The sequence below is a fragment of the Athene noctua genome, chromosome 4, assembly GCF_965140245.1.
Source record: "Athene noctua chromosome 4, bAthNoc1.hap1.1, whole genome shotgun sequence".
In the NCBI taxonomy this organism is placed as follows: Eukaryota; Metazoa; Chordata; class Aves; order Strigiformes; family Strigidae; genus Athene; species Athene noctua.
The window spans coordinates 9,322,297-9,335,458 of record NC_134040.1 but is presented as its reverse complement, the minus strand read 5'-3'; the positions used below and the strand labels follow the sequence as shown (position 1 = coordinate 9,335,458).

Sequence of the window (13,162 nt, the reverse complement as noted above, 5' to 3'; positions counted from 1 at the left end):
TTTTTCCTAGGACTAACACACTCCACCCATAAGATGACCTTGTTCAGAGTGCAGATGGCTCTTCACAGGAAGGATTTACATTGCATGGGGTCACCAGATCCAGGACCAGGTTCCAGCCCAGCTTCTCAGGCAGTGGCCCATCACCAAAACCAGAGTGGCGGGTGCAAACCTGTCCCTTTCTGCCCTTGTACCAAGGGAGACGGGGCATAGGAGAACCCCTGCTGTTCCCCTCCCTGACCACCTCTGTGGTTCCCATCCCTCCACAAAAGACTCTACCTGATGGAAAAGCCCACTGTCTTCTCAAATCCCAAAATGCCAGCATGCCTACACACAAAAATGAGGCAGAAATTTCATTCCTTCGCTAAAAAATACACAAGTTGGAGTCTCAGTACAACAATAAACACTTTCTAGGAGTTATTTTCCCTTTTGTCTGGGGAGATTGCAAAGCATTTGTGGCAGGAGGCTTCAGGTTTGGGTTTCCTTTGCCTCCTTGTCCAAATAATGGCAATGCCAATTAAACCACTGGCAAAAAAAATTGTAAGCCTTTCGTCCATACTCTCTGAGTGTTCCGATTTGCTCCTGAAGTTGTCTTTGCTCTACCTGAAACGATGTCAAGAGAAGGTACTGCTGTCAAGGTGGCCCCCTCCAAGACACCCAAGGCTGAAAGAAAGGTGGAATGACTGTAAGATAATATCTACACTGTATTTATTTAAACTCCATAGTATTTACTGTATTTATATTGTATCCCAGCTAGGATGGGAGTTGGGGGTGGAGGAGGGTGCCTTTACCCAATATCTTCAAGAGTAATACCCACAGACCCCAATAGCGGCTTATACTCGTGTTCCTAAATCAGGATGTCAGGAGCCTGGGAAGCCTGAAACTTATTTTTATGCTTAATTATGGATTTGAAGTGCCTGACACCAGGCCCTCACTCATTACACTTTTGACACTGATGCCTTTGGGCTGAGCTGGAATAAATGCTTTACATTTGCTCATCACTCACTATGTTCACGAGTGTTTAACTCAGAAGAAGGTGGGTGATGGATTTGTAGCAACTTTTGGCAGGGATGCAGAGCGGACAACATCTGCTATTTCTTACTTTTTTTTTTTTTTTTTACTTTCCTTTCTGTAATTAATCAGTTCACAAATTGGGAGGCAGAGCTTCTTTGCAGCCTCCTCTTCCGATCACCCCTGCGAAGCAAAGGCTAAGGACACATCAGGGCAGCTGCAAGGTCTAAGTGCTGCCCGTGGAGCGTGAAGCAGCATTAGGGCCGGTCAGTGGGAGTGCTGGGCTCCCAGCCCTGGGCTCGTCCCACCCCGGGGGCCCCTCGGGGCCCAACCCACTGCGCGCTGCAAGAGAGGCTTTCTGCATTTTCCCTGGAAAAAAAAAAAGCTTCCACAGAAAGCAGCAAAATCATGCGTAACACACCGGCTGTAAAAATGAATGTACTTTTTAAAATTTTATTTTTTTTTCCAACTGCATTCTCTTGCAATTCACCTCTTACGCAGTAAATAACAGCTAATTTATGCGCCTCCATTTACCAGTCCCCCCACTTCTGCGTGAAACCCCAGCCTATTAACATAACTATTTAAACTGGACATGTTTTCTTAAACATTCTTCTTCTTTCATAAAGTGCCAAGTGACAGTTGTTTACTGTCAACAAGCCTGGGTACTCTAAGACAGGGAGAAATATGCCTTTTCAAAAGGCAGACATATCGGCTACCAAAGGAAGATTAAAATCTGGTGGTTTTCTCTTCTCCCTCCCCAAAAATGCTTTATTCGTACAGATACACATGATACAGACCAGGAAAGATGGTACTATGCCTAATTCCAATCATTCTTTTAATTAAAGAGAGGCTCATGAAGGATTTATCTGTGGTTGCACATGCTAGTTGTCAAGGCACACTCTTAACTCCCTAATCTTCCCATTGCAACTGGTTTTTCCTCTTCACTTTTAGCTCCGATAGCCCCATCTCCCAAAGCACATCTCAGGGAATCAGCACGCTCATCTTGCACAGATCCTGCTACCGGCTAGAAGCAAAAGGCTTGCCTAGGGGAATATATATAGAGAAGTTAAAAAATTTTAAACAAAAATCAAATCACTTGTTAATTCAAGACCTACAGTCTCCAAACAAGCTTCTGAAATATTTCACTGGGAGGAAATTTCTTCCATCTTTCCGTTCACTTGCATGTGAAAGAGAATATGAAAAAAACCCCAAACCCTCTGAGAAAACTTTTTTTCCCCCCATTCTGCTTGCCCGTGAAAGGCAGGGAAAGCTCCTCCACGGGCTCAGGCCCTGCTGCCTGCGGACCCCCGCAGGGGATTATTAACACTTTCCCCAGTGCATTGTGCGGTTGGAAGATCACGGCACCGGGGGCTAATGCTGGCCGACACTGATATGATGGCAACATGGCAACGAGGATGGGCCATGGGGAGATGGGCCATGTGGCTGGTGCGGCGGCTGGGCTCCACACGGGACTTGGGCCACAGTCACGGGGGGCCTGGGCAGTGGCCATCACCGCCTCCAGCGCTCGCGTTTGGGCTGCGATGCTGCCGCTGGCTTGCATCAAAGCTAGAGTTACAAAAACCGAGATGGAAAACGAAGGTCTGCATTACAGCAGGTTGAGAGGAACGGGAGGTCACGGAGAGCTGGCTCCAGGGATTGCCCCCATGAAGCAGCATCGGGCGTCTCCCCACCCCCAAACCAGGAAGCCCTTTTACTCGCTGAGTTTCCTCTGCTTGTTAAAATGTTTGGGTCATTAGAAAACTTTCCAAACAATCCCCGCTTATGCTAAATAGCTGCTCCCACCACGATCTGTGAAGGGCTTCAGCCTGCTCCCTTGGAAATCAATGGGGGCTTTTTTGCTTAAGATTCAATAGGCGCAAGATCAGGACCTCATTATTTTTACAAGACTACAAGCAGCAGAGAATGGTGAAACCCCCAAACAAAGCAACAACCCTCCGAACTGGGAGCCAAACTTGCCGTGAAGGATCTTTACAAGCTCTGCCAAGCATCAAAGTAAAATTAAAAATACAATTCTTGGGAGCTTTTCAGTTTTTTGACAGGGCAAGTGTAAGGTTGATAAAGGCTGGTCTCATCATTTTGATCCAGGAACATCTCCCATAGGTCCCTTTTCCTCAAAAGAAAAGCCTTCATAGATGTGTATTTTGGCTTCCCCAGGGGGAGCAAGGAAGAGTGGATCAGTTTCAGTCACACGTTACCGTACCATACCCTGTGAAGCAGAAACACCTTTGGGGCTTCACATGATCTCCTCTGCCCCACACCACCATGAAACCTCCCAGTAAGTCCCCCTGCAGAGCCACCACCAGCGAGAGGACCAGATGGCTCCAGGGACGTGGGTCCTGCTACAGGGAGCAATCTGCACCCCATCTCTGCAGAGGCCAGGTGCTGCCTGCATTTTGTGAGAGGATCCTTAGAGATGCTCTCATCCTTAGCACACTCCTTGGAGAAATAAGACAGTCAAGTTCTCCACTTCTTGCCTGTTACTTTGCATTGCTCCTCTCTTGGCATCAGCTCCTCTCTTGGCATCAGCGAGAACTCACCTACGCACACATAACCACCACAAGGTTTGGCCCCTAAGCAATACCCAGCTGTTTTGCTGACTCCCCTACACCCAACTTGCCTCAGGTCAACCCCAAAATGCTTCAACTCCATTACTTCTGGATACTAGCTCAATCCATATAACCTAGAAGTGATCTGGTCTCCAAAGCTTTGCTGATTTAACTACATCACCTGAAACACTGTATTGAGATTCCTTAGGAACAGCATAAGGCAGTTTAATGCCATAAAGGCACAACTACAAAACACTCCACTTTCCAGGGCAAAAGCATTAAATAAAGATAAGGTGACAAATACTTTAATTGGTTATCAAACTGCAGGAGCCACCCTGCGGGTTTCTGGTATGCCACAGTGCCCCATGGTCGCCTGCTATTTCCTTTCCCTAAAAACCTTATATTCAAACTAAGGGAGACAGGGACAGCTTGGCTCCTTAGGTGGAAAGGAAAAGAGGGAAAAAAGCCCCAAACCAACATGCTGCCATGCGGCAGCCTGACATTTGTAGGTAGTTACACAGCTCATAGTCCAAGCCCTGGGTGCAAACACCGACACCGCGGTCCTTGTGCTGCGGCATTCCCGGGGAAGCGTTGCCTCCAGCCCACACGGCAGCCTGCGGAGCTTCGCTCGCTTGCAGAGAGCGATCCCAGACCTCGTCCTTTCCTCACCCGAAAACTTGGAACCCTTCTCTCTTCTGAGTCATTAATACTTTTAACCCCTCGCAACCTGCAGAAATGGCACAGGCCCAAAATCTCACAGATGCTAAACGTGTAAGCACATGGTAATTGTTTTGCATACAGTTTTGTGTGATAAAGAAAACTCCTTCCAAGTTTTAATATAACCTTTTTATTTAACCAACTCTTTATCTTCCCCTGCTTTCTGAATTTGAGAAGCAAGGCCAGCACACAAGACCTACCTCCCCCTCTACAACAAATACCACACCTTTTTTAGATGAATACATCTGAAACTGAAGCAGTTACCAGAGAAATGTTCTCTCACTTGACTGTACTGCTATTCTTCAAAAAAAAGCTTTGCTACATTGTGTAACCTGAGTGTCACAGGAAAAAAAAAAAAAAAAAAAAAATTTAACTACCTGGCTAGCCCCTCTCCACCTGAATGCAACAACCCCTAAGATAGCCTATCAGAATAATAGGGCAGGCTTACGTCTGATTACCTTTCACATTTTAACTACTAAGTTTACCAAAGGTTTTAGTCAGCTCATATCTCACAGTTCTTGTTTGCTTTTGATATTACAGAAACTTCCTGGTCATTCAAGCCAAGGAACAGATACTTTAGGGGTAAGCACACCAGGAATACCGCATTCACCGCAGGAATAAAAGCCCTTCTTCACACATCCAGGGCTTTAAATCATATCTACGGTACCTGGCAACCTGAGCTGTGAGCATATCAGAAAGGGGGCACCAGGACAGTCAGCTCTACTTCAGAGAAAAAGTTGGGTTTGTTTTTTTTTTTTTTTACAAGATCACCAGATAAACAGCCAAAAGAGGGGCAAACAGTAAACCGATAAGCTATGTAGAAGGCCAAAGAAATAACCTCAGGGTGTAAAAAGGAATTTTAAGGTGCTTTCAGCACTGTATGTGTCTTCAGATAGGTTTTAGCCCAGAGTTTGCATAGGGGGTGCTATCAGATTTACTCCTCCTAACAGCCTGGGCTGCCCGCTTCCACATACCAGGAATGGCTTTGCTGAACCACAGTCCCATTTGCTGAAAAAAATAAGAAACGAGGTAAGGCAAATTTTTACCAAGCCACTATCCTCGCCGGTATCTAGCCTGGTATGTGGAGGAGAATAAAGTTTATTAACTAACTGGTATTAAAAGAGATGAAATGGCAAACACTACTGCAGCTACATAAAACCACACTATCGAATGCCTTGGAGGGCACTGAGTCAGCAGGCAATATCAAGCTGGTGGGTTTTGGTTGGGTTTTTTTTTTTGAAGGGTCAGAAGAAAAGATGAAACAAGTATGCAGAGCCAGACAAACCCCCAGGACACATGAAAAGTTACAAGCATGTAGCACACTAGGAAAAGGAGAAAAGTCTATTCAAATGGGCAAGCAGAATAAAAATAAAAGTCAGTTTAATTGATCGTCTGTGTATCAAGTTCAGCTAGCTGGGAAAAGGTCACCAAACTGTGGGGAGAATTTCACCTCTATTTTTAGTAGAAATATCTGAATCTGTAGTATTTCTGCTGGGTCTATGCCACATATATTAAAAATTGACAAAAGTGAAACTATGAGGACAACGCAGCCACTTCTCCACCTATTCTGAAGCCTGAGGGCTCATGCCCAGGCTCATGCATTGGATCCTACACACTTCAATGACCAGCCAGAAAAACCTACCAGTGGGCCATGCCCTAAACTTCACTGAAATTAAGGCTCAGCTAATGCCTTCAGTCACAACTCAGTGTGCCAACTGACCGATCACTGTCAGAAACGTCTTGGTCAAATGCTTTTGTAAACTTGAAACTTTATTAACTGCTCAGTAACTGGGTCAATTTCCTATCTTTTAGGGTCTCTAAGTGAAATAGCAGATGTACACAGTTGAGTTTTCAGGGAGGACAGCTTTCTAAGCATATAGTTGGATATCAAAGTTCACTTTTATTGACATACTTTAAGAGGAAACACTTTGTTTCCCAGACTTATAGAGGGAAAAAAGTCCTCCTCTAGCTTCACACAAAACTTCAGCTTTGTCCAGGTAGCAGACTGGGTCCCAGTGGATGGAAACAATCCAGATGCAGAAAGGATGCAGCAACCAAGACTTCTTCAGTGTTCACCTAACTAAAAACCATGCTCAGGCAGGCTTCGGGACAGGTACACTTTCCCGAACAACACTGAAGACTTGTTGGAGGGAGTCATAAAAGTTAACATGCTGGTCAGAGTGGCTTACCTTAATTACGTGATTTAATTAGCAGATCAACACTTCGCTACACAATTTTCAGATTTACTTTCATCACGCTCCCTACTCAGTGGTTGTTAATAAAGTCTTAATTAAAAGAAAAAACACTCAGATTTAATTGGAGTGATCCCTGTCAATACGCTTAGAAGATGTGATGTTACCCAGCTAGTATCAAATACATTAATGAGTCTATCTCTGCACTGGAACAGACTTTCGAGTTTGCTATTTGCTAGGTAAAAAAATAATTTTAAAATGTAAAAAAACCCCATATTTCATCATTCATTACTCGTGTCCTCTCATTGCTCAGTAATATATACTAGTCTCAACATTAAAGACAATTATCTTTTTAAAATGCTGTTGTTAATGAAAAAAATACTTTTAATCTCAAAACTGTATCACTCATAGCTGTCCACTGAAGTAAAGCGTTTCTGGTCTTAGGCACAAAGTAGGAAGCACCTTCCATATATAAGAGACTCTTTTTAGAGGGTTTTAATGCATACATTCCAAGGCCAGCTCCAAGAATGATCAGTGCCATTTGGCACTCACTTCAATGCCCTTATAATTTCAGGGTGAACTTTGAAACGTTCAGATACACAAAGCAAAGCGACGCGGATCACTGTACCCTACACCTCGAACCCCTCACTGAGCGCATGCTGAAAGGCTACAGGAGCCTGGTTGCCATCAGCTGCATGAAGAAAACCGTCATAACCAGCGCATCACCAGTTCTTTCTAAGTAGAAAAGTCACAGGAATTGGTACATGCCCTCCCATTGAACTTAAGCAAAATCCTAAAACAGCCTCTTTTCCGTTCTTTTGGCTGGAAAACTGCCTGTGCAGTAACTCTGGGTGAAAATTTGACTCCAGGGCTGCATAAGGCAGTTCGGTTCTTGCTCCTGACAGACTGGGAGAGCTCTTCCCTTCCCACATAAACCTGCTCAAATGTTAGCAGTTTGCTGTACAAATTCTTTCAATGCACGTAGACAGCTTTAGCAGCAAACTAGTGGAATACAAATCCTAAGAAGCTCAGAAATTCCCTTTTTCACGTATACTGTACACAGACAGACACATCCACACCAGCTACAGGAGACGAGCTGGTTATCAGAAATTTTTAAAACTGAAACACTGCCGTTTCAGTTGGTCTGCTCTCTAAGAAAACAGCCAGCGTTACTTGACATTCACAAATCGTACGAAGTAATATCTTTATCTGAATACTAATGCAAATTGGACGGGCTTTTTTATATTGATGTCTATTCTGTGGCTGCTGAATAGAGTGACCGCATGCTCAAGGCTGCAAAGGAGTTCACTGACCTCCCTAATCATCTCTGTCATAGCCCCTGAATGACATACACATTCAATCCTGCCTCGCCTCTCTACTTTCATTCATAAAAAAAAAAAAAAAAAAAAAAAGGAGGGGGGGGGAGAAATTTGACATTGTTCTTCCTGCAGCAGTCCCGAGAATGGGAGAGAAGAGAAACTCAGCCCAGATGAGGCCCCTGGTGTTTTTAGTTTAGCTTCTATTCAGCAACAGCCCCGCCATCTGCCTCCTTCCTGCCAACAGCCGAACACCTCCCTGCGGAGATGTTAAAACCTGCACCCCCCCCACCTCCGCTAATAGCGAGTATTCATATTAGCAAACATACACATACCTCGAGAATGCCTCCCTTCAATGTGTGTTTTATGTAGCTGAGTATAGGCACAAAGCAGTAGCTGTTATAGCCTTCACAGCCCCGTGTGGAGAATTAGATCACTGGGGAAAAATCCTTCCAAGCCCCTTTATGGAAAATAAGGCCTTAGACTGTAAATGCAAAGCCCGGCGAACAACAACCCTCAGTAATGAGCCAATACCCCATGGCCCATTTGACTAGGAGAAAGAATTTGCTTTTTACCATTCAATTCAAAAAGACTGAAAAAGTAAAATGTGTTTTTACTTGGCTCTGAAGGTTTATATTCTTTACAGTTTCTTTTGCACAACCTTTTCCCCCCCAGGTCGGACGGGCAGCGGGTGCCCCCTTCGGCGCGGAGCTGGGCGAGCAGCGCCCGCTTCACGCTTCCCCGCGCACGTGGTCGGCGGGGGGAGAGCCACGGGCACCGCAAAGCTCCCCCCGCCCGCAGCCCCCGCAGCTCTCCGGGACGGGGCAGCCCCTGCAGACATCGCCGGGTGCTGGGGTAAACGGGAGCCCTCTGCTCAGGGCTGAACCCTGCTCCCAGGGAGAACAGGGGGGGCCGACAGTGACACTTTGGAGAAAACTGACAGAGCCGTGAGAGCCCGTCCCGAGGATTTCCACCGGAGCCCCTGGAAATCCCAACCCATGGCTCACAGACATCGCTGGAGGGATGCTTCCCTCAGCGTGACCTCTGAGTACGCCACTTGCTACAATTCAAACAGCATCCTAAAGCCTTAGCTTGCAATGGTGTCTTAAAGCACGGGAAGGTTTTTAACATCACTCGAACCCATCATCAACCCCAAGCTACGGGCTGAAGGTGCGAGTAGAAACGCAGGGGATCACCGAGGCAGCCACCAAGGTTGCTCCCCACCCCCGTGGGTTCCACTGTGCCTGCAGTGACAGTGCCAATGCGGACTTCAGGCTCTGCCAGGGAGAACCGGGGACACTTCGCTTCTAACGCTTCCCACCCCAGTGACCAACACAGGCTGCTCGCTTCCCCCGCACACCAACCTCATCTGCTCTGACCAAGTCGCTGAGATGTTGCCCCATAAATCAACTCTTTTGGCTGTGAAAAATGAGCCAAACGAGTTACACTAAGAATCTGGTGTTTTATTAGGACTTTCTTGAAAACAAAACCAACCCCCGGTGTGATTTATAGCTTTAACCAAAAGGGGTATGAAAGTAATGCCCCCACCCCCCAGCCTCCACGAAGCCCATTTATTCCCCTGTCACTTTTTTGGCAAACAGGCTTCAAACCCTTTCGCGAACAATGGAAACTTTCTGCCGGGTACATGCAATCCCGAAGACGGGGGGCTGCGAGGGGGCTCCCTTCCATTAAAGAGCTTTGAAAAATAAACAGGGACTCAGGTAGCAGCTGAGGCGTATCAGAGAGACACGACGTTTCAAACCCGCCGTATATTATTTAAACAAAAAACGAGAAAAAAAACAAACAAACCAACAGCTTTTGTCCGACGTGTTAACTTTTTTTCACTTGCAACTGCAGCGGTGCCAGGGAGATCTGGCAGGGGGGGTCTTTCCTGCCTGCCCCGAGATGCTGGTCCCTTCCCAGCACAGCCGCGGTTACGAAGCTGCGATGCAGCGTGTGCCTACCCGGAGCTGTCGCCACTGCACTTTTGCTCCCAAGATGTGGATATAAATGGCCCTTCCTTACTTTTCCCACCCCGGACAGACACAGTGGGAGGGTTTCGGTTCTGCGCTCAAGATGCGCGCTCCACTGCGCGGAGGCATCTTTCCTTCCCCAACCGCTGTTACAAACGCAGCCGCGGGTCAAACCCGGGGTGCTGCCACCGCTGGGAGAGGACTCCAGGGAGTCAGGGATCATCTTAAAAACAGTTTTTCCCCGCCTGGCCGCCTCTGCGGCTTCCCCGAGCCGCGGTGAGAGGCGGGTCACGCCGGCCCGGCTGCCACCTCCCGGCCCGCGACTTTCGGGGACTCCCGCTCCAAAGCCGGCTCCGGCGGTCTCCAGCCGCCCTCCTCCCACTCCACGAGAGCGGGGGGCTCGCAGCGTTAAACCGGCCCCCCGCCGACCGACCACCGCGCTCCCCCCCCCCCCCCCCCCCGGTCCGGGCCGCAGAGCGGAACACGTGTGCGCGGCCGCGCAGCCTTACCTGCCGGCTGCCCGCCGCTCCTCTCCGCCGCCGCCCCGCCGCCCCGCCGCCCCGCCGGCATCCCGCCGACGGCCGCCGCCAGGCACAGGCACCAGACGGAGCCCCAGGCCGCCCGCATGCCTCCGGCGCGGCGCCGGGGGAGGGCGGCCGCCGCCGCACCGCCCGCCTCAGACATCCCCCGGCCGCATGCTGCCGCCGCTCACCGCTCCGCTCCGCCGCCGCGCTGCCGGGAGAGGGAGAGAGGCGCTCAGGGGGAGGAGGGACCCCCCCGCCCCCGGTGCCGACACGGAGGAGAAAAAGGGAAAATGAAAAAAATAGTAATAATTTAAAAAAGGGAGAATAGTAGTAAAAAGGGGAAAAAAAGTGGTGGGAGTGGTAAAAAAGCACAGGGGGACGCGCGCAGCCCGGGCGCTGAGCGGCGGCGGGGCGCCTACCTGCGCAAGCCCCGCGGCTGGCCGCGCACCGCGCATGGAGGGAGGCAGCGAGCGCGCCCGCGGGAGCCGCCGCCGCCGCCCGCCCGCCCGCCGCCGCGGCGCTCCTGCGTCTGCTCGGCGCAGCGCGGGCGCGGAGCGGGGCGGCCGCGATGTCCCCGCCCGCCGGGCCGGGCCGCCCGCCCCGCCGCCCCGCCCCGCCCCGCCGCCGCCGCCGCCGCCGCGGGGGGCCGCGCCCGCCGCCCGCCCCGCTCCGCTCCGCTCCGCGCCCGGCCCCCGGGGCTGCGCGGGGGGGGGAGGTTCGGCCGGGAGGGGGAAGGGGGCGGCTCTGCCGCGGCGCTCTGCCGCGCAGCCCCGGGGGCGAAGCGGGCACCCTCCGCCCGCGGAGGGCAGATTGAAGTTGGCGCAGAACCCCACGGCAGCGCGCCCGTCGCGGCTCCGGAGAGGCACCGTGTGCCGCGACACGCTCCCGTGTTTTCCCTTTTTCTGGCCCCGTGACAGGGCGGGTTCTGAGAAGAGGCGGTGGGAGCGGGCCGAAGGGGGCTCCGGGGGTCGGGGGCAGCGCGGGAGCTGCGTGCGGCACTTGGGCTCGCACAGCAAATGGGCAACGCACCCGCTCCCTTCCCCGGCGGGTTGCCACGCTGTCCCCCGGAGCGGAGCCACCAGCGTGCGGCCGGCTTCGAGCACCCTGACTTCACCCCCCAAACACCCAGAACCGCTGTGTTTTATCGATGGGGGTAATCACAGCCTCCAAGCACTCTGCATGTTTGCTGCCGCTAGCTGGACTAGCAACTTCAATAAAATATGATTAAATGTCACTCGTATCTAGTTACGATTACGATGATCTAGTCACTATCATAGTTATGGTCTGGGATATTGTGGTCATCTCAGAGCCCCTCGATGAGGCCGAGTTGCCCAAGTGACATGTGTCAGTTACTGCTGACAAGCGATCCAAGCCGCTCTGTACAGAGAAGTCACAGCTCTGTTTTAATCCTCCTTGACGCAGCAGCTCATTCACTGAAAATAGATGCAAGTATTATCGGAGCTGACAATGCTCTGCATAGGGGGCCCAAAAAAACCTAAGCTGCGGAACAGGCAGGCTGAGGTTGTTCAGGTCGGAGAAATGTGCAAAAAGCCGGGGCAGTGCGGAGGTTTGGCTTTCAGCGAGGGTGTATGGCGGGGATTGCTTGTGGCTGCCGTGGCAGGCTCAGAGTTTGTGCTGTTGTCTCTGCGACCGGGATCTGTCTTGACACCTTTATCAGGCACGGAGACTCTGACATCTCAATACTGTCGCATTGTGTGGGGAAACATTGAGACGGGGCTGCGGCGAGGAAATCCTACATGTCAGCAGAGACCCTCGCCAGTGACACCATTGGTTTAAATGAAAACAATGGGGGGAAAAGCAGACATATAAATAAAATGTGGTTATTTCACCGTCACAGAGATGGCTTGGCAGCGTGTCAAACTGCATGATGTTTGCTCTCACAACTGCTGTGCTGGAGGTGCCAGAAAATCGATAAAAATAAAAACAACAACAGCAGCATAATTATAACACTGCACGGGGAGTTGTTGCCATCATTATTCTGAAGATGACTTTTTGCAAAAGCAGGGCCAAATTCTGATCTCATGTAAAGTCAGCAGGGTAAGAGCAACACCCGTTATTGTTACTGTTATGATCCCCATTTACCATGATAGAGCAGCAAAGGAGGATCAGGACCTTTCCTAAGCCCACAGCTAAAATAGAAACGTAAGTGAGAATTCAGGGTGGTTTCTCACACTGTGAATGTGTTTCAGAAGCACCACAGTGGCTGTTCCTCCGTGTCAGGTGAAGGCAAATGCTTCCGTGGTGCTCTTGGAGTGGGCTAATAGGATGGAAACGGCTGATCTGAACCCAGGGAGTTTCAAGGTTCTGTGAGATGTAATGGTCTGCATCTCAGATCAAGTTAGCTCAGCCCTTTAATGGTTTTGAACTGGTTTTCATTTGGAGGAAAACTAAAAGCTTATAACATTTGGAAGCCCTTTACAACAGGAAATCAAAGGGGTATTGAGATAGTCCTGTACGGAGGACTTCAAGGTTCACAGTTTTCCCTAGAGTGGGATATTTTTAGGTTTCCCGTTTATTAACCTCTGGTGCAGCACACTCACGTAGGGCTGGGGAGCTCAGACCGATTAAGCACAGATTTTCTGATACTGCGTCGTCACTGCAGCGGCCACCGCAACAGAGCTCGGGCTGTAGTGCTGTGCAGCAAAAACTACGGCTCTGGACTGTGTCTCAGCCACTTTCTTACTATAAAAAAAATCCATGTACGTAAACTAGTAAACCCTGCACAACACAATTGCATTTATTTTAGGACTATTATGCCATAAGCCACATATTAGCCCCAAAGTTTTCCTTCCCCCTCAAGCTAGGAGTGTGCACTCCCCTTCATGCAGGGATAGTTTCGCTGCC

General features: G+C 49.8%; 1 protein-coding gene across 4 annotated transcripts in view; it reads right to left on the bottom strand.

Annotated features, from left to right (window-relative positions):
* Window positions 1-10,796, bottom strand: part of FGFR3 (fibroblast growth factor receptor 3) — a 57,826-nt gene extending 47,030 nt beyond the window's left edge. For all 4 annotated transcript variants that reach the window (XM_074904377.1, XM_074904379.1, XM_074904380.1 and 1 more), the window contains exons 1-2: window positions 10,717-10,796; window positions 10,283-10,505 (exon numbers count right to left, since the gene is read on the bottom strand). In XM_074904377.1, the coding sequence (XP_074760478.1) occupies window positions 10,283-10,457 (175 nt within the window). In that variant the 5' untranslated portion in view covers window positions 10,458-10,505; window positions 10,717-10,796. The remainder of the gene's footprint in view (window positions 1-10,282; window positions 10,506-10,716) is intronic.
* Between the last annotated feature and the right edge of the window lie 2,366 nt (window positions 10,797-13,162).